Source organism: Macaca thibetana, chromosome 4 (genome assembly GCF_024542745.1).
Source record: "Macaca thibetana thibetana isolate TM-01 chromosome 4, ASM2454274v1, whole genome shotgun sequence".
In the NCBI taxonomy this organism is placed as follows: Eukaryota; Metazoa; Chordata; class Mammalia; order Primates; family Cercopithecidae; genus Macaca; species Macaca thibetana.
Genome location: NC_065581.1, coordinates 94,174,165 through 94,196,041, shown reverse-complemented (window position 1 = coordinate 94,196,041; position 21,877 = coordinate 94,174,165). Strand labels below are relative to the sequence as shown.

Here is a 21,877-nt window from a genome sequence, read left to right as displayed (position 1 = left end):
TTTTCAAACGTCGTTACCTATAAGAGGTTAAAAGAAGAAAATGGGATACATACTGAAATTGCTACACAGGTCTATTTTATGGTTACAGAATTTTTGTTTTAATACTTAGGTTTGTGATACAAGTATTCCCATTGTAATCATACCATCATTGTCCTTAAATAATATTCCTGAACGTATTTTATTACCTGTGACCATTATAATATTTCAGAAGGTTAGTGAACTTTTACATGTTTTTTTTAGCACACATTTTATATATAAAAATCACACTTAAACTCAATACATCTTAACATCTAGATTTACTCACAATAGATATAAAACATTACTTTTTAAGAAGTGTTGTGCTAAGCCTGCTGGACAGATGGCTGGATAGATGGATGGATGATGGACAGCCAGACTTAATTTGTAAATACTTAAATGAAAAATAATGAAAATGGTAATAAATATATTTGCTTTCTTTTCTTTTTTTTAAACAGGGAAGCATATAGCAAACTTTTGTCTCACCTTGGACAGGTGGGACGAGATGAGATGCAGAGACTGGAAAATGATAATACTTAATATATTTTGTGATTCATCCTGTCTATTGATTATCAGTATCTAAAGCCACATTGTTCCACTCCAATTCCTACTTTTAATTAATTGTATAATGTTCTGTTTAAAATAATTTCTAGGATTTTTTTCCCTTTTATATCTGTAAGTAAAAAAAAATGTATAAATAAGGAACTAAAGGTTAATTAGCAACTATGTAATAGGATCCTTGGAACTTTGCAAAACTGCATTCTACCTTGATGAAATTTTAAACTAAATTAAAGAAACTTTTTCTAACTGGGAGTGTTTTCTGTGTATGAGTATTAAGCAGATACTTAAGCAGATACTTCATCCATGGACTTTTGTTGTAATATGACTTCCTACCTCTCTGCCTTGTGACTGATTTGTCATGTTTATTTTTTATTTTTACAATAATAGTTATGTTTTAAAATGATACTTTTTCAATAATACATTATACTGGCTACCCTATACTGTTTTTTTGGTGGGGGAAAGGTGTTGGGAAATATGACTGTGTATTTGTTTTTCTTTTTTATATGTGTGAGGCAAGTTAATAAATAAAACCCTTACAAAGCACACTTAACTGTGTTAGGAATGAGACTGAATCTGGCTAAAGAATTATACAGCTGATATCCAAAAAAAGTGTAAACATGCCAACAGGGTTTATATTTAGGTTCCAAGAGTTGCCAAATTTTTTCTTTATTTATGATTTCTTTTGCAGTTGTCATTTTAAAAAATCGTATCAGGAGGAGGAAATAAAGGAGACTTTAAGAGGAGAATAAATAAAAATATTCTAGAAAAGTAGTAATAGTAGTGGTCTGAGAAGTCAGCTGATCTATCTTCTTGCTCTTTAGCCAGAGCTTCTTATGAGTTAGCATTTTATCCAAGAAACCTGTTTAGTTTCCTTTAACAACATTGTTTCTCAACTTTTGAACTCTTACCTCATCCAGATTTTTTTACCAGTTGGATCTTGTCCTTGACTCCTTTTCATAGTGATCATTATTTGGTTGAAAGAACTCCGGTCCTAGTTTTGGGAACCCACCTGGGTTTCAAACTCAGCTTTGCTTTATGATCTTGAGCTAGTTACATAACCTTTCTCAGTCTAGTTTCTTCATGGAGAAGAAAAGAAGAATCCATTTACTATTTGACAATGTTATTGTGAGAATCAATGGGATAAATGTGAAAACATTTGGTGGCCCATATTCTGTTAAGAAATGTACAGACATGATTAGTTTATTACTCATGCACAATTAAGGCAAAGAACACCTCTCAATTTTATCTTTCTCTAATGATATGTCCCAGATGAATGATCCCACTTTCCAATGTTTTCTTACATCATATTTTCTAACTTTGAAGTAATTTGTTTCCTTCTTGGGATTATAGTCTTTATCGTGGTTCTACTCTTCCTTCAAGAAAACATTTCAACCCTTCTGTGGCTCAAGGAGTATCTTTAAAAAAGAAATACTTTGCAATCAGCATTCTATAGTTAATAGCTCTCTCTTAATTGTAATCTGTGAAATCCAAAGGAGTGTCTGTTATTTTCATAACATATAAATGGTCTTTCTCTCAAATCAACTTCATCAAATGGAATAAACGAAAGCTTAAGGCTGCTTAATAGACTTCATAACACTGAATTTCTTTTCATCATGATAGTGACTTACTAAACAAATAATGTATGGCTTGGCAAGTTCCAGCAGTTACTGAGGAGTTTTATCTATTTAAGGTGATGCCTTTAAAGAGGTTATTTATGTGTATATGTGTGTGTGTGTGTATATATATGTGTTTTTTTTTTCCAAAGGAGATTGATTAAAGATATGTTTGAGAATCTTGCTTCTTAGAGTATGAAACATTTAAAGGATAGGAAAAGCTGCTACTGAATCATGCTTTAGGACATATATCTGTAGATACTAAGAATAACTAAAATTTGTACTTAAAAATGGTAACAACAAAGTCTGTAACAATATGTATGTGTATTATATGTTTTGTATTTATGTATAAGTAAAATTTTTTTAAAGCTTTTTTTTTTAGTTGACGAAAGAAGAAAATTTATGGCTCAGTTCCTTTTTTAAAAAATCTTCACTGATCTTTCACTTACTACTACAATCTTGCCTTCTTCCATTCCCAGACTTGGAGTCCCTTATACCTGCTTCTTTAATAGCCACTTTTCCCTAAATACCCTGTAATTTCGGAGGCTACTTCTTCTACCAGTGTAATATAAGCCATTCTTTTTTGGTCAAATCTGAGTTTGTTCTCCTTTCTCATGTTCTTTGTCCTTTCTGTGACAATTGTCTTTTATCTTCCCATCAGTTCCACAATGATGCTGCTCCCTCCTACATATACAGTTGACCCTTGAACGACACAAGTTCGAACTGTGTGGGTCCACTTATATGTGGATCTAAAATACAGTATTTGTGGGATGCAAAATCTGAGTATATGGAGGACTAACTTTTTGTATAGGCAGGTCCCTCAGGACCAATTGCGGGACTTGAGTATATGCAGATTTTGGTATGCACAGGGGATCCTGGAACCAATCCCCAGACATATCAAGAAATGACCACTGTATCTTGAGAGCACCTTCATGGTCTTCTTTCCTGTCCCCAGTCATAAGATATGACCCTTCATCTGCTTTGTCTCAACATTCTGTTAGTGGTGAACTGATAGCTCCACCTTTTATCTCTTAAATCTCTTTCTAGTGCTAATTTATCTCTAAACCTCTGTAGTTGGAGTCTCCTGAAATCTCAAGGCAACATGTCAAGCTACCCATGTCACTTTCTATTTCAGACTACCTCCTGCTTTGATTTTCTACCCAGGGAATACACTATTGTCCCAAGTTATTTAGCCTTGAAATGTCAGAGGCATTTTAGGTTCTTCGTTTTTCTCCCACTTTCAGTTGATTACCATTACAGGCTCTTAGGCTTCTTTTTTTTCTTTTTGCAATGCCTTGCATCCACTGGTTTGATGTTTGTTTTTTCTGCTGGGCACTACTTATTTCCTTACCTCTGGTGTCCTCTCCTACATCTTATGTTCTGAAATGTATATTCCTAAAATACTGTTTTCCTCTTGTTACTTTTCTGCTCAAGGACTTCCAATAACTGCCCATTGTTTATAAGGTGATGTTCAAACCCTTCAGTCTGGAGACTTTCTGCTACCTATCTGACTGTACCTTTTATCTTCAAGCTTATCTCTTTCCAAGCAAGAGGCTCCTTTTGTAGTTTTCTCTGATTGCCATGTTCATCCTACACTCAGTCTCATTCAGTTTACAGTGTGGAAACTGTATAGGACCTGTTTCCTATAGAAATTGAAGACACTTAAATAGGAAGAAAATTAAAATACACATTTGGAGACATGAGTATTCCAGTCAAATAATATCTATACAATACCAGATAGAGTATAAAAGACGATTGAAGGACAACAGTGATGAAAGGACTTTATTAGGCATTTGGATTTGGTTATGATTTAAATTTCAATTTAATTAGAACGTTTCCATGGCGAGGAAGGAAGCACGGAGGATTGTGGAAAAGTCATTCAGTATTGAGTTCATTTGCATTAGAAGAATTTCATAGTTTAAAACTTGTATATCTATACCTGTCCTTCGTATGTTTTCTTCTTAAGCATATTCAACTTTTTCTACCTCAGCATCTATATAATATTTGGGAGTCAGATGTTTGTGGGTTTTCATTACCTATTATTATTTTCTTCCATGCTTTACAACAAATTTTTTAAACTACCTTGTTCTTAAATAATTACATGGACTTGTTTTCATGTACTTTCACAGAATCTTTGACAGCTAAAATTATGTGTTATATAAAAATTTGACAAGCTTCTACAGTCGAGAAAAGCCTTTAGAAATCTGCCTTCCCCAAACCGTACATGTTATCATACCACTCATGTCTCCCCATGTCTGAAAGGTAAATAGATACAGAAACCTCACCAAAAGTTGAATCATCTGTACTAAACCACTGCTTTTTTATCCAGACTTTTTATATAAATCTTATATTTTCCAAAAAACTGATCTTTTGCCTACCCCTCTTAGAGTTAAAAATATTGCCTTGTCAGGCAAGAGTATAGTATGCCAATATAAATAATATGCTTTATTTGGATAGAAACAGTTGGTTTGGGAAGCTAGCAACGTAGCATATTCTTCACAAATTTAATAAGATATGTGTGTTTTGATAGTGTGATAACCTGCATTGTAAATTACCAAATGGTTGGAATTGACCAGTTTATACTTACTAAAATTTTTGTTGTGCCGATGGCGTCCAATTCATTGCATTTGTGAATTATGCTTCTAGAAAAATTGTGGACATTTTAATTTTATATACATATTTATGAGTTATTTGTGCATATGATAAAAATTTATATATAGTAATAAAAGTATATATTTAACTTACATTGTGCCCTTGATTATTGAAAACTTCCTTTTTATAACAGATTCATTATGTGGAAGCTAAAGTAAAAATGAGCCATGTTACCAGAAGGAATAATTTCTATCTTATTACTGATGTTTTTATATTTGTGGTAAAACTATAGAAAGTTAGGTTTTCCGATGTCGTGGTAGCTGAAAGAGTTTGATGTACATGTGGTTAAAGTGTGAAGAAAATATGAAGGAAAAAGTATGAAAAGTACCCTAATCATTACCTAATTGCTATTTTGTTATTAAGGATCTAAGAAGTGTTAATGCATTGTACAGATGATTTTAGAAATTCACATCTTTGCTGGCTTTTCCTTTAACACCAAGAATATCTGTTATCATCTGTGTGGTACTGTATTTTGTTTTCTCTTTTAAAGTAAAAACTTGAAGTGATATTTAAATGTTTGCAAGTCTCATGACCTTCCTATAGAAATTCACATTAGTATAATAATTTACATTACAAATACAATATAACCTTTAATTTTGAAGAATAAAAATGGAAATGGAAGATGAATTACTATAGGGTAGTTCACTTAAATCGAAAATGTATATTTGAATACTTTCAGTGAAATTTGGCTCATATGACCAGACATAGTTTAATAGAATTCTATTATTGATAACCTTGAATAAAAGGATCTAATTATAACTTATCGAGGTTTTTTTCCCTTTTAGGGAAGAGATGTTATGTTTTTGTACTACTATTGGCTATAGTTATAAAGGATGTGTCTGAACCTGGTAAAACTTTTTAAAATTCTGAGTTCAGTTCTGTAATATTAGTGAATATTACATTATAAAGATCACTTAGGAGGGGTTGATAATATATGCTGATTTGTTTTATATGAATTGTTAAAAATATATACAGAAATGAGGGTAGTCTCAGGCTACCTTTCCATTAGTTGGGTAAGCTTGTTTTTAGAGCTTTCCCTTTCATTGATTGGATGTAGGGCCTGGGAATACAAATAGATTTTCATAGTTTTACTAGGTAAAACTGCTAGAGAGAAAATTCATGTCCCAAGTACAAAAATTAATATAGCTGAATACTTAAGTCCCTGTTGAAAAGATTTCTGAAATACTGGAGTTCATTTTCCTGCCTTGGTAAGGCATTTTTAAAATTTAGTTTAGATGGCTTAAACCATTTAAAGAAGCTGTCTTCATTCTAAATATCAATTGTCAATATCAATTTTCACTGTTGAGAACTGTCCTCAACAGTGGTTTGTCTATACTAAAGGAAATATACTAAGTATACTAAGGAATTTAGTCTATACTAAATTCCTATTCTTTTAAAAATCTACCTGTTTTCCTTCTCCCTAGTCTCCTTCCTGCCCTTTAAATCTGAATAACCAGAAACCATATATTTATTTCTATGTTTTATGTATAATGATATATGAAGTTAGTGAATTCTGTGAGACAAAAAGATCATTTTTATTCACTTTTGATTACAAAAAATGGTTACATGAATAAAATAACAATTTCCTTTAAGAGAGGGATTGCTGAATGATTAAACTGTCAAGGAAAAAAGAGTGAATTCTTCCTTTTAATAAAGGTGACCTAGGTCCTGAGGAAGTTAGGAAAAAAAGAAAAACTCACATTATACTTGTTAAATTTGTTTTCAAATGTGATTATTAAGTTGTTGTATTTATTTTTTGTTATAGACAAAGCAAACTCAAAAACTAGCCTAAAAAAGAATTCCTATGCATTATTAAAAGTGATAGTAATAAAATATGTATTGGTGGTGGAGAAGAATCCCACAAGCACTCAAGATTGACATAACCTTTAACAAAGTGGAAAAACTTTTATTAGAACTGCCAATTCTAGGTTCAAATTTATGTCAAAGCACTTTATGGTACCATAATTAGTACAACTAAATTATTTTTTAGCTTTAAATGTCATTTTTCACTAAATGATTTTAAATGCGACATCTGAGAGTTACTTGAGGCAAGTTTAGATATCTGTACAAGTTTAGATATCTTTGATTTTAATAAACTCCCTATTTCCTAATTGTGTGTCTCTTTCACATGCTTTTTAGAATCATTTATTCCATAACATGTTTCCAAATTCTATCTAGTAATTTTTAAACTTCAAAAATAATCTCCCTGTTCATTTACAAGGTTCTAAAGACAGTAAAATACCTTGTAATTTCAGTAACATTTTTCTTTTTCTTGGGCAAAGTATTTCAAAATGTTTGCCTAATCCTCATGATGTTCTTTTAAATTAACATGGAAATCAGTAATTATCCTCCTTAAAAGGTGGGAAAACTGAAGTATTGTAAAGTTAGGTTCTGACCCAAGGTCAGCGTAACCAAGGTGAAAAATCTGGGTGTTCCAACTGCTGTTCCAGTGTATGTCTATTATTCGTATCACCTTGAATAAAATATGGTATTTAAAAATTTATGATGTCATAATGCTGAGTCTCTACTGAGCAGGGCTGCTTAATGTTAAATTTTAAAAAGAAAAATTACAAGCCCCGCTTTAAATAATAAAGGGATTAAGTACAGAATGTATATTTTTTAAGATCATCGATGCCATTTTGTCCAGTAAATTGCCTTACTAACAGTGTTATGTTATCTTAAGACAGTGCTGATTAGAAAAAGTGTACAAAGAATGCTCTAAAGACCCTTGGGACACAATGTACCTTAAGTTGGCACTAAGCTATACCACAATAAAAGTCATACATATTGCATGTTGACATACACTGAGAAGGGTGACAAGAGTTTTTAATAATGTATTTTAGAAAATTGTTCATTTTTTGCTTAAATTTATCAGAATACAAGACCTATAAAGCAAGACAAGGAAGCATTGAGCACTGAGTCTTTTCATGCCCAGTATCCAACAGTCAGGGCTATGGTTTCCTCCTGTTCATGATGGCATTGGCTTTTCAGACGGTGCCAATCCTGTGATGAGGCACTTGAAGAGTTTGAAGGTTAGGGCATGTGAAATATGGAGCTGGAAGGAAGCATGCTGCTATTCCATTGGAAGCAAAAGGGAGTGTAGGTCCATAGAATACTTCTTCTTTGCCTTCTCTGCTTACATCCAGTACCTTCAAAAGAGGAAGAGAAGCAGCCTGTACATCAAATATGACTGCTCAAAATAAAGCTATGTATACATAAAAGAAATTCTGAACTTAGTTATGCTACCATCACCATATCTTAGGAATTCTTTTTCTTGCTTGGATGGTACCAGAGATATTTATTAAGCTCCTACTAAATGCTACACTATGGTAGTATGTTTCTGGATGTACATATATACATACATGTGTATTTATAAGCATTTAATCTTCAGAACAATTAGAGGTAGGTAGCATTATCTTCATGTAAGAAAACTGCCTTAGACAAGTTAAATAACTTGCCCAAACTAGTTAGTAGGTGGTCTGTCATCATGTTGGCTTAAACATCCTCATCTGTGAAATGAAGAAAACAAGACCTTGTAGCTTTGTTGTGAAAACTGATGACATCTAGCTCAGTGTCTGGCAGGTAGTGGAATATAACACAGCTTAGTAGCAAGTTCAAAATTAGTTCAGTTGATTCTGGAAGTTTTTCCCCAGTTCTCTCCTGGTCATGCTGGAGTTCTTTTTTTTTTTTTTTTTTTTTTTTTTTTTTTTTTGACAGGGTCTTGCTCTGTCACCTAGGCTGGAGTGCAGTGGTGCTCACTGTAGCCTTGATCTCTTGGGCTCAAACAGTCCTGCTGCCTCACCCTCCTGAGTAGCCAGGACCAAAGGTGCACACCACCACACCTAGCTAATTTGTAAATTTTCTGTAGTGATGGTTTCTCACCATGTTGCGCAGGCTGGTCTCAAACTCCTGGGCTCAAGCAATCCTTCCACCTCAACTTCCCGAAGTGCTGGGATTATAAGTGTAAGCCACTGTGCCTGGCCTCGCTCTTCTTATATAGCATAGCTTCTTTGTTAGTCAGTGCCTGCTGTCTCCTAACTGAACCTGGCTGAATCTTCGAAGTAGGAAAATTCTTTCTTCAGGAAAGCTGCTCTCACCCGATTTGTCAAACCTATTCGGCTCTTTCAAGTCTTCTGTTATCTTAATCCCTCTTCATTTGACTTTTCTCTATTTAAACATTTGCCTCCCTTGGATTTAGTGTTTTAAAAAAATGAAAGTTTGTCATTGACATTGTCATATCGCAATCCACCTTGGGTCCCTTTTCCTTCATCTGCATCCTGGACGTAGGTGTTTCCCAATATTTCAATCACAGACCTCTTAGTATCCTTCTTTAATGATCTAGTCCACTCTCATGCCTTCATCTATCACCTGTGTGGATAAATCTTAAGACTTTAACTGCAATAGACTGGGCGCGGTAGCTCACATCTGTAATCCCAGCACTTTGGGAGGCCGAGGCGGGTGGATCACGAGCCCAGTAGATCGAGACCATCCTAGCTAACACGGTGAAACCCCGTCTCTACTAAAAAAAAAAAAAAAAAAAAAAAAAGTAGCCAGGTGTGGTGGCAGGCACCTGCAGTCCCAGCTACCCTGGAGGCTGAGGCAGGAGAATGGCTTGAACCCAGGAGACAGAGCTTGCAGTGAGCCGAGATCGCGCCACTGCACTCCAGCCTGGGCGACAGAGCGATACTCCATCTCAAAAAAAAAAAAAAAAAAAAAAAGACTTTAACTGCAATAACACATTATTTTACAGGAAATGGGCCCTTGAAATTTGGGAATCCGTGTTCACAAAGGAGGAAATTACTAAGTCCTAGAATAAAAGAAAGAACAAACTTAAATGGAAATTAGATGTCCCAATCTCTTTATTGAACAATATACCCCGTCACTACTAATTTAAAATAACTCATATACTAAATACAAACGTTTTCTCTGTTCTCTTGTTAATTGACGTATTTTCTTTCAGTGTCACATTTACAGTTGTTTTGACTAGGTAAGGCAAGACTCCATTTATTTTCAAAATTTTCTTGATTATTCTTACACATTTACTTTCCTAGAGAAACTTTCAAGATCAGTTTGACTACTTCGCCCCATGAGAAAAGGGAAAACCCCGGTGGGATTTTGGCCAGTATTTCATTAGATACAGAAAGTAAATCAGAAGTCATTTAGTATTTACCACAACTCTATAAGGATAAGTATTGTCTTCAATTTACAGAGAAGAAAATTGATACCAGAAAAAATTAAATGACTTTCTCAGGGTCACACGGCAAGGGGTGGAGCCAGTATTTGAGCTCAGGATGCAACCCAGAAAGAGCAAGGATTGTGTGCTCTCCCTTCTGACTGAAAACATTTTTAGAAGGCAAAATACTAATGAGATAATCATCCAGAGAGCTTTTGTCTGGTTTCCTGGGCCAACAGAGACTGCATATGTTAAGCAGATGTAATGTATTTAATCTGAGAAGGGAAAAGGAAGCATTGGCAGTTTTTCTCCAAAACACTCCCCTGTAAACTGGCTGAAAGAAGGCGTTTGAGAGAATGTGGTGCCAAGCTGGCACTGTATCCTCCAGCCAAAAAGAAATAATAGTAAATGAAGAGAACAGCAGAGGTGATCTAGAAACATAGACTAATCACTTGCACACTTACGCAGCTGCTCCTTTATGTGCCACTTGTCATCCATGGCACACAAGATTAGAGTCAAACCTCTGTGACAGACATTAGTTTACACACCCACTAAACAAACAAGAACACCTTCACTTTCGTCAGTAATCTATTTCTAGTATTTTCCATAAGTGTTTATTAATAACAAGTCCAAATCTCAATCTAAGAGTATCTCTGATTTTCTCTTGTTTGGGTTGTCCTTCTGATGGATAAATAGTCTGTGCTAAATCAGAGTAGTAGCAGGAAATAAAGTATGCTTTTTCAACATTGGACATGCTTCATCCCACTGTGGTTGAATCCTACAAATCACAGTTAAATGAGCTTGGATTAGGGTCCAGAAGGGACAGTTCAATGAGAAATTATCAGCTGGTACTTTTGAGGGCAAAAAACAATTAGTACTTCCGAATGTTAATAGAACAATCTCAGAACTATTTAAGTATGACTTCCATTAATCAGCCATGCTCTTGGATTAATGATTTGTGGATTAATCTTAGATCAAACATTATATAGATTTATGGTTGATGACACAAAAAATTTAAACCTTTATATTTTTAGTATGTATATGATTTTCCCCACCATGCTTCTGTACTTCTCAACCCACTGACATACTTAGGAATTTCCACTGTTAAGCATTTTCTCATAAATACTATTCCAGTCTTCCATCATCTTGCCTCTGTTGGATATTCTTTAAGTAGTAAAGAAGTGGCCTACTTTTGAACATGTAGCTATTCTCTCCAACCATCAATTTATTACTGTGAATGTATTGAAACAAATTGTTCTATAGTCATCTATAACATAAAAAAAAAAATTGAGCTTTAGTTCAGAATGAATGATAATATAGCCTGTAACCAGCTGTCATTTAACTAAAATGAAAGATACATGTGACTATCCTTGAATACCTCTATTTCAAACATCCCTTTAAGTGATAATCCATATGCTTATAGGGATACTTGTTACCTATTAATAGTAAAGGCTCCTAAAAATAACAAATGGGCCAGGTGCAGTGGTTCACGTCTGTAATCCCAGCACTTTGGGAGGCCGAGGTGAGTGGATCATGAGGTTAGGAGTTTGAGACCAGCCTGGCCAGCATGGTGAAACCCTGTCTCTACTAAAAAATACAAAAAATTAGCTGGGCATGGTGGCACACGCCTGAAATCCCAGTTATTCAGGAGGCTGAAGCAGGAGAATGACTTGAACCCAGGAGGCGGAAGTTGCAGTGAGCCAAGATCGCGCCACTGCACTCCAACCTGGGCAACAGAGCAACACAATGTCAGGAAAAAAAAAAAAAAATTAACAAATTTGTCTGTGCTTTGTCGGACCAGTGTGCCAGCCAAAGGAATAAACAGCATTTGCCAAAGGATTGATTCTGTTCATCAAAATGGCTACTGGAACACAGAAATACCCATCATGCTGACTTTTATTTAAAAGCAAATATATTAGAATATATTATTGTACAATCTCAGAGGTGAAACTTATTCTATAATTCTAAACTTATTCTAATACAGGTATTGATTTAAAAAAATAATTGAATCCCCTTTGAGAATCACCATAATCATGAGGATACTCTCAAACATCCTCAGTGGTTTAAAATACGCACTTGTATAACTCTTCATTTCTTGTGGATGGATTTGTTTGAAAACAGTAAAATGTCATTAGCAATTAATTAGTGTATATGATTAGTGATCATTCTACAGAAAAATTCTTTGGTGACAAAAAGCAAATGATGTGACTACGAAGTTTAAGTTTCTATGTCTTACAAGCTAACATTCAAGACTCTTAACAAAATATGAGATGTGGAAAAAATGTGCACTATGGCAGCACTCTGGTCTCCTATACTTGATATGTACAGCGTTTTCTTTATTTCTTCATTATGTTATGATTTCCACTCATTTTCTATTCCTTGAGCTAATCTGATACTAAAATTAGTAGACAAATGCTCATAAATGTATTTAAAATTTACAATTTTATTTCATGAGAAACCCAAACTTACTTCCATTATGCAAAAGTGATCAAATGAGGGTCCCAAAGCCACTTTAAAAACAGCGTTCCAGGACCATAGAGAACTGTTGCCCAGTTCCAAGTTCTACCAATTCTGAAAAGTAAAAACTAAAAAGAAACCTGAAAGACTATGAAAGACTACCAAATACATGCTTGGATGAAGACTAGAAGCACTCTTTGGAGAAAAGTTTGCTCATTTGTTGTTATTCGAAAGACAGGACGAAGCTCTAGTCTAAGGCAGCTTTCCATTAACTAACTAAAACCAGTACAAGGCAGCCTTCAGTGAACTCCCTTAAAGTCTTATGTGGTTCTTCGTGTGTGTGTGGCTTTGATAATTATTTTCTCCTGTATTATCGTTTCCCAGTTTATTAATTTTCTCTCATCTTTATCATCTCTCCCCTTCTACTTTCTTTGGGATTACTTTTTGGTTCATTTTCTAACTTACGAAGCTATATCTCACAAGCTTTGCTGTGTATTGTTTTTATTATCACAGTTCTGGGAAATTTTTTGAGTTCCATTATGATTTCTTCTTTAACCCATAAGTTATATAGCAATGTGTTTTATTATTTCCAGTTATGTAGGGTTTTTTTGTTCTTGTTGTTAAGTTCTAACTTAATTACATTGTATTAGAGATACATAATACTATACAATACTTAATTTTTTTAACTAAAGTTTTCTTAACCCTAACCCTAGTACATGACTGGTTTTTGTAAATGTTCCATGTATGCTAAGAAAAATATATTCTTTCCAACTGCTCAGTCAGAACTCATATCCATTCAGACAAGCTTGTTAATTATATTTTCCTTATCTACCTTACCCTTGCCGACTTTTTTAAACTTCATCTATATGAATAATAGAAGTACTTTAAATTCCCCAGACAAACCTCTGTCAAGACAAATCAAGAGAAGAAGAGACAATATTATGAATGTAAAGGGAGATATAACTAAGGATAACACAACAACTATATGCTAGCAATCTTGAAAACTTAGAAAACATGGAAGTTTCTTGAAAATATACGTACCTTATGAGATGTGACTGATAAAGAAAGAAAAATGTTGAACAGTTCAGCAACTATTAAAGATATTGATGCAGTTGTTAAAAATCTTCCCATAAAGATGAGATTAGATGATAAAAGTAGTTATAAGGATATACTTTTCTGGAGGTCAGGAAGAAAGGTCAGGGCTAATACATGTCAATATTTTATCAGAGAACATGTAAAATAGAAAACTATGGTAATAACTGTAAAATAATAATAGGAATAAGACTATGAATGTGTCTATCAACAAGGGCTATTGCTCTTCTGAGAGGCCCAGCTGGCAACTTGCCCAGCCTGGGCTCCTCATATGCTGATGCACCAGAGCTATTCTTTGGAACAGAGGCTGTCCCTATCAGGGACTTGAATGAACTGTATGGGAATGAATGAAGTGTAATACAGAAAATAAGGCAATGGTGTGGAAAGGAAGTATTTGTAAAACTTGAGGGATGTGAAGGAACTATTGCCAAAGATTTTTAGAAGTGTTTGGTTTATGAGAAAGGGAAAGCTATCCCAATTTCCCAGTTTCCAGTATATATTACATATATTTTTCAAAGCTCATCCCCATTTTTATTTTTAATAGAGCTCAATAATTTACTTAGGCATCACTTTTACGATACAGGATGAAGTTTAGTGGCTGAACTAGTTGCACACAAAAAGGAGACGTTAAGCCTCTTTCTAAACATAAATATCTTTCTTCAGTAGCAGCATTACAAAATGTAACCTCACTGAACCACCTGAACAAACTTCAAAAGGAACTTCAACCACTCACCTGGATACAAGCCAGAGGCTCATTTGTCCAAATTGAATATCCACCAACTAAATATATTCTCCCATTATGGACAGCAACTCCAGATTCATTTTGGCCTAAAGTAAAGAGAATTGAATAAAAAGGAAAAAAAAATCCATTTCTTACATATTTTAATTAACCCTTTTGCCACTGAGGGATACAATTTTCCCCTGTGGCACATTTGTATACTCCATGGGATTTTTGCAACAACTAATCACTGCCTCCCAGTACTCAGAAAAATTAAGCACTATTTCTCAGAGAATGAATCTGTGTCGGGTCAGAACCAGGCCAAAACACTTATTAGCCAGCCAAGTTAGTAAATACAGCATTAAATACAGCAATAGTAAGCCATGTAGAACTGAATTCTATACTATGTCATATGCCATTAATTTACAGTGGTGGAAATAAGGTATATTATAGAAATGCAAACACCTCTTCTAGTACCCACAAATGCTTTTTAGGCAAGTGCTTACATTTGTAAAGTAACAGCTGCAACTCCAAGAAGCCAATAAAGCAGAGCCATGCCCCTAGCAGGCCCCAAATGAAGACAAACGGCAGAAAAGATTGATCAACTTGCTATCCTACCTTTCTTTACATACCCAACATTTTAAAGATTATATTAAAGTTCCTGAGCTGGGACCAGCCTGGATAATCCCCAGATACTGACACGCCAAAATGATGAAAGGTTTCCCCTCCCATTTCAAAAAGAAGACAGAATAACTCACTACCACATATTCTTCCCTGGAGGCCATCAGAGAGTGAAAGAGTCTCTTTTTATTGATGGGCTGACACAGGATTGACTGGGGTAATAAATAAGCTGGATCTTACAGCAGGCAGAATCACAGATCCAGAATCGAGGGCCCGAGTTTCTAAGTCCTTGTTCAGTGGGCCTCAAAAATCATTTTGCAAAAACAGGAGCTCAATACAAGCGTCTAACCCTCTGGTTAGATTCCCAGTGTTGCCTCCCCCAGCAGCAGCTGCAAGGGATTGAGTGCCCACTCAGCATACTAAAATGTCTCAACCCAACCTACCATTTTCGGTTTATGATTTTTCCTATTATTTGAGCAGACCTGGAAGGGATCTGATCACTTATAGATGTTAACAATGCAAGCTGACAAGGGGGAAAAAGTTATTAACTCCATAAAGAAACATGAGGGGTAAGTTGTTCACCATGTTACCTTCATCCTTTTTTGGGATGAGAATGGTCCATACCTAATGTTGCCCTGTGGTAAATGCTTGGATGGGTATTTGTGGCCAGAAATGCCGCTAAACTCCTGTGCACAGAACTACTTAAGGGTTTCATTTCTAGGAGAATACTCCCAGAAACAGTATTTGACAGTGACAAATAATGAAGACCATGCTCCTCCTGAACTCACAAGAAATAAGACTAAAAGCAGTGAGAAGTAACAGTAAATTCCTTCTGTAAAGAGTTATTAAATCTTTCAGTGTCTGGTTCCTCCTATTTGTATCAGAGTTCCATGTTAATACTGATGGATGATAATGGACTTGACATGCCTCTCAGCCATATGAGGATGTACATAATGGTGGTAATATAGGCCCTGAGAAATCAGATGCTCAGCTACCTAAATGAGTCCAGTTCTGTTAGAATATAAATGATACACATCTTTCTGGTTAATAAATGCAGGTTCTTCTACAACTATGCACTTAATATTTAGTGATGCCCTAAAGATGTCTATGAAACATGTTTGGTGACTTCTTGAATCTACTTTTCCTGATTTACTTAATCAAAGGTACTTGCCAGTCAACAGGTTGAAACTGCAACGTGTCCACTGGTCAGTGTCTATGTTGTAAGAATCTATATGGCGCACAAGGATCCGGTCATTATTGTAGTCTAGGTCATTGCCTCCAAGAACATAAAGCTTCCTTTCTACAGCAGCCATGGAATGGTAGACCCTTCTCTGCAGCATGGGGCTACGGCTTATCCACTTATTCTGAAAAAAGAAATTTAAGTGCATTCTGTTAGTAGGAGACCTCCATGTCAGAAAACAGTAATGAGTGCCTCATAAGTAGTGGGAACCCTAATGTTTATCAAACATTCTGTTTGGATGTTGTTTATATATGTTGAAAGGTGTGTGCTTCTTACATGAGAACAAGTACAAAAGAGTCACATATTCCAATTGTTTTTTGCGATTTACACATGGCATCTCTGCTAGTTTGCATTGCATTTTATAGCGCATTTTGAATTATATAAGGGGAACATTGAAATTTTCATGATGTTTATCTCACCCAATTCAGAGAATTTATTCATGCAAATACATTAAGCGTGAAAGCACATGGCTAGGTATACCTTACACAGTGGTGCAATGATTAAGAAAACAGTCTCTGGATCTAGACTGCCTGGGTTTATAACTTGTATGTGATCTTAAGCAATTTACTTAATATCTCTGTGCCAGTTTTCTCATCTGTAAAATGGGGATAATAATGCCTACCTGATAAGCCTATTGTGAAGATTAAATGAGCTAATATACATAAAGCACTTAGAAAAATGCACATGAAAAATGTTCAATGCATATTCATTTTTTCAAAATGATGTGATGATAATCACTGGGTACCTTAGGCCCCTAGATAAGATAGGGTAATGGCTCTGCTGTTCTTTCCAAAATTAACTTCCTGAGATCAGTGGAAGAGCTAAGATTTTGTTCAGCAACAAACCACCCACACTTCCTTTTATCAGCCTCCTTTAATATATTAACAGTCACATCTTTTGCCAAATTGGGAAAGGTTATTTCTAGGCACACATTTATTTGTTTTGGTGGAAGACTAAGTTTTGTTTTGTTTTGTTTTTGAGACAGAGTCTCGCTCTGTTGCCCAGGCTGGAGTGCAGTGACGTGATCTCGGCTCACTGCAACCTCCGCCTCCCAGGTTCAAGCCAATTCGCCTGCCTCAGCCTCCCAAGTAGCTGGGATTACAGGCATGTGCCACCACATCTGGCTGATTTTTGTATTTTTAGTAGAGATGGGCTTTCACCATGTTGGCCATGCTGGTCACGAACTCCTAACCTCATGATCCACCAGGCTCAGCCTCCCAAAGTGCTGGGATTATAGGCGTGAACCACCATGCCCCGCTGGAAGACTAAGTTTTATATGATAACTTTAGGGAATGGTGAAACCTCCAATATTTGGTTCTGGTTCACCCTCAGTAATGAGAAGAGTATGCCCAACCTTTCATAAAATAAGGCTCTCATTGTAAAATTAAATGAAGACCAAACATGACTTTAATTTTAAATCTCAACTAAGTAATGGACAGGTAAGTAAAGAAAGTAATGGACAGGTAAATAAACATAACAGTTTTCTTTCTACCTAAACACTAAGCATACAGGAATAACCCAGATTCCTTTTTGCCAAGAAAAAAATGGATTTCGGCTAGAAAAAAAAAAAAAGTCATATGATGTTTTGAATACATAGAATTTCACCATTTCACAAAACTGTAAGGGAAGAAGCAAAAGACAACAACAATAAACATTTTGTATAAAAATTGGTCCACTCTAATAGGCATATAGACTAGCTCATTTCTAATTTCTCTTTTAAAGATACACTCAAGAAAAGAAGTGATTTGTACGGCTTGAAAAGCTTGCATTCATCTGTTCCCCCATTCAAACATATCATAAGAATTTCCTTCCAATCAAATGTCTTCTTTAATAAAAGAGTCAAGCCTGCCTTTCAGCTATTTTGCTAATATCTATAATACATTACACATGAATATATTTAACTCAAAACTCTGAGGATGCTTTTCTTAGGTGTTTTCTATGATACAACCCATTACAGTATTAGGAATCAATGTTTGCATTAGCAGTCCAGTCCCCTGCCACCAGACTATGGATGCCATCTGGTTTGCAAAGCCTGCCTGCATCCCCTGATTATATCTTCAGCTTCCTTCACTGCAGTGCCTGCCAGGTGAGCCGCCAACCACTGCAAAGGCAAAGAAACAGAGAGGCCTGGTGGGGTCATTCCTAATAAGCTAGCGTGTGAATACTAATCAGTGGTGGGGAAGCAGAGGTCACCCCAGCCTGCCTGTTGGCAGGTAGCAATGTGCTCTGTGGCAGATGGCAGGCATTATCGACTCTCCACAAAGGCCTAGAAGAGAAATAAGCACCAGGGCCGAATGATAGAGTTATTGAGATTCTGAGCAAGATGCAAGCAGATGTGATGTTTGCCAGTACCCACTGTAAACAATATGCCAGCAGAATTTTTTAAAAGAGCATGTGTGTACAAACATGAAACAGAACTCATTTGAGAAATGTTAACACCTTCTTCCTCTTTAACCACGTGTGCACCAAACTCAAGCAACTGCAATTAACGATCCCTCTTGAGACAGCTGACCCACGGACATTTGGTCTCTGAAATCTACAGCTTCTAATGACATCAGGAAACACACTTTGCAAAGAGAGAAATGCCTTCATTAAATACAGAATCAAGTAATTGCTAAAATAAAAAGATACTAAATACACTGAGTCCACTATGGACATAAATTTGGTGACCAGTCCCAACCCAGACTGCCAAAGCCAACCTGTTGTGTCATATCCCATTACCTTCAACTGATGAATATTAAACCTACAAATCATTTCAGAATACTGTCATAATCAAAAATATTTACATTACCAAAATCATAGAAATGGCAACATTCAGCACACAATTGCCAAGGTTCATACATATTTTGGTATATGGAAAAGAGAACAAAAATATTTCCTTTGGGGGAAAAATAGTATTTGGGTGTACATGAAAAGTAGTAGACAAAAGAAGGGACAGGCACCATCCAAATGCATATTCAATCCCCAGCTGTTAGATGAAAACTCTTCAGATACTTCCCATCTCTCAAACTCTTCATATAGTTCTTTAGAGTTGTCCTAGATACTGTTTTAGGTCATTTGGGCTATACTAAGTTAATACTTGTGTTTTAGAATAAACCATAAGCATGATTCCCTCCTAGAATGGCAGCCCCTTCCAGAAGGACATTGCAATGGGGCAGTTAAAATCATTTCTATATGATGCAAAACTCTGAAAGGGGGATGTGTTGTGTATAGCACAAAACTAGTGGAGCTGAAATGTTTTGAGTAACAAAACAAAAAAAATGAACCAAAAAGCAGTTTAATCAGATGCTTCCTTTTCTCTATATAAGCTCAAGATGCATATCTGTGTGTGTAGACTTGGCATTCCAATTACTAATTACTCTGGAATCTTTTAAAATTCATTTTAATTAAAATAATGAGGTGTTCTTATATGATTCTTACCTGGTTAGGTTCATATACCATTAGCCTGTTCTGATATTGTGCCGTATTAGTTACTCCACCTGTAATGGATTAACATGTGTTAGAGCTTTTCATGAATAAGAAACAGGATATTCCAACATAAGAATGAGATACAATTAAAGGAAAATCAGCTACTGCTGAGGATCTGTTTGTATACCCTCATGGTGAGCTCATGACATAATTAAGAAGCTTATTGTTGAAGCAGTTTCATTTTCAAGAAACATTTCAGAAGCAATCCAGTTAAGAGCAAGCAACAAGTATGCTGACATTACCAAGAGGGCCCCAATTCTGACAAGCTGTTCTGCATGGCCAGAATGAGGGGCAAAGTATTAGGGAGTGAGAGTGAACATACTACACACAGACAAATCTCTATACAATTTATGCCAGGGACACAGTTAAATGGAAAATTCTTGTCCTTCACTAAATTGTCAATTTTAAAGCTCGGACCTGTGTACTCTAACACAGTGATATCTTGATATCTCTTGATATTACTTATCAAAAAAAACGTAAAGCCAGTGCTGTCCAATAGAATAAGAGCCACATATGCAAGTCACATATGCAATGATAAATTTTCCAGTAGCCACATAAAAAGTAAAAAGAAACAGTGAAATTAAATTTAATAAATTTTATGTACCCCAATATAGCCACAATTATCATTTCAACATGAAATCAACAAAAAACTTAAGATTTTTTATATATCTCATATTCTTTTCTTTCATAGTAACTCTTCAAAAGCCAGTGCATATTGGACACGACGCATCTCAATACAGATTAGCCATGTTTCAAGGATTCAATAAGCCACATGTGGCTAATGGCTACCACATTGGGCAGCACAAATCTAGGGCTCTTCAGTGCAATTGCTATTGTCATCAACCCTTTTGAAGCCCTCTTGACAACTGCTAAGATCTAAGAGACTTGAGACCCACCTAATCAAGAACCACTAAAAAAATCATCACACTTCCAGCTAAGTTTCTCTTATTTGTCCTCATACTTCTTTTCATACTTGTAGTGTATACTGAGCCCTGTAAAACCCAGAAGTTATACATTTTGCTTTAAGTTTTACCATTAAGTGGAAAAACTCTAAAAAAAAAAAAAACATAAAACAGCATAGTAAGAAAATATCACCAGTAGATATTAAATGTTAGATAATAAAATATCAAGGATATGGGACCAAAGAAGTCTATCTTTAGAAATATTGCCTTACACATTCTAGGCACTGGTGTAAAATGAATAAAACTCTTATTTTAATAAGTATCACAAAGAAGCAGCTAATTTTTCAATAAAGATATAAAATTAAGCCAAACTAAAAAAAGTTTTTTAATTGGAATTTTTTGAATTTAAAAAACATATACTGTTAAGATACTGACCAAGATGGCCTTAACATTCCCCTAGCTTGACTAAACTTAAAAAGGCTGCTTCCTGACTCTAGGCCCTTTGACCTCCCTTTTCTTAGATTACTTACTTTAGAAAACTTGTAATCATAATTTCTTTCTCTCCCTCTTTCAGATGTAAATCATTTTAAAAGCTGCTTGCCAGTTTTACAACCCAATAATATCTTCCTTAAGGTCCAGAGAGCCATTCCTTTGAAATGTAATCATCAAGGAAGATAGTCCCCTATATCCCAGCCTCTATGGGAAAGTAGGATGGTAACTTTTTTTTTTTTTTTTGAAACAGTCTCGCTCTTGTTGCCCAGGCTGGAGTGCAATGGCGCAACCTTGGCTCACTGCAACCTCAGTCTCCCAAGGACCCTAACTTTGATAGGCACCAATTAGCACCAAACACAGATGGCCTAATCACAGAGACCAAAATTTTCAACTCAGAAATAACTGCATGGGTACAACACATCCATTAATCAAGCTCCCCCAAAGTGTTCTTCAATACTTTTCTACTAAACCACCCCAGTGCTTAGAAACCCTCCTCTTTAAAACTTTGCTTAATAGAATTGATTTCAAACTGCATTCTGATCTCTCTCTCCTATTGCAATAGTCTTGAATAAAGTCTTCTTTCTCTATTTAACCTTATGTGGTGCAGTTTTTGCTTTGACAGTTCAAATACTTTGAGTAGGAAACCACCATCAACTACATGGCTAGGAGTCAAGTCAATGAGAATCCAGAGGATTAGTGTCTAATCCTTAACTGAGCTGGAATAATCAATCAAAACTAATGGATACATAAAGTGGAAGGAACGTATCCAGGCCAATCATTACTCTCTCACTCAACCCCAGGAAGGAGATTATATCTTTCATATAATTGGCTTTGGCTATTCTTAACTAGAGGACTATTTTTAAAATTCTCTCA

At 35.4% G+C, this 21,877-nt stretch overlaps 3 protein-coding genes across 13 annotated transcripts in view; 2 read left to right on the top strand and 1 right to left on the bottom strand.

The window, feature by feature from the left end:
* MMS22L (MMS22 like, DNA repair protein) overlaps window positions 1-2,567 on the top strand; it is a 138,660-nt gene extending 136,093 nt beyond the window's left edge. For both annotated transcript variants that reach the window (XM_050786559.1, XM_050786560.1), the window contains one exon: window positions 474-2,567. In XM_050786559.1, coding sequence (XP_050642516.1) covers window positions 474-555 — 82 coding nt within the window. In that variant the 3' untranslated portion in view covers window positions 556-2,567. The remainder of the gene's footprint in view (window positions 1-473) is intronic.
* The window catches only part of NDUFAF4 (NADH:ubiquinone oxidoreductase complex assembly factor 4), a 350,782-nt gene that overhangs the window by 98,348 nt on the left and 230,557 nt on the right, over window positions 1-21,877 (top strand). The gene's annotated exons all lie outside the window — the stretch shown is intronic.
* Window positions 4,521-21,877, bottom strand: part of KLHL32 (kelch like family member 32) — a 239,256-nt gene continuing 221,899 nt past the window's right edge. For all 10 annotated transcript variants that reach the window (XM_050786564.1, XM_050786562.1, XM_050786567.1 and 7 more), the window contains 4 exons: window positions 19,563-19,621; window positions 16,074-16,266; window positions 14,297-14,391; window positions 4,521-7,990 (listed from right to left, as the gene is read on the bottom strand). In XM_050786564.1, the coding sequence (XP_050642521.1) occupies window positions 7,829-7,990; window positions 14,297-14,391; window positions 16,074-16,266; window positions 19,563-19,621 (509 nt within the window). In that variant the 3' untranslated portion in view covers window positions 4,521-7,828. The remainder of the gene's footprint in view (window positions 7,991-14,296; window positions 14,392-16,073; window positions 16,267-19,562; window positions 19,622-21,877) is intronic.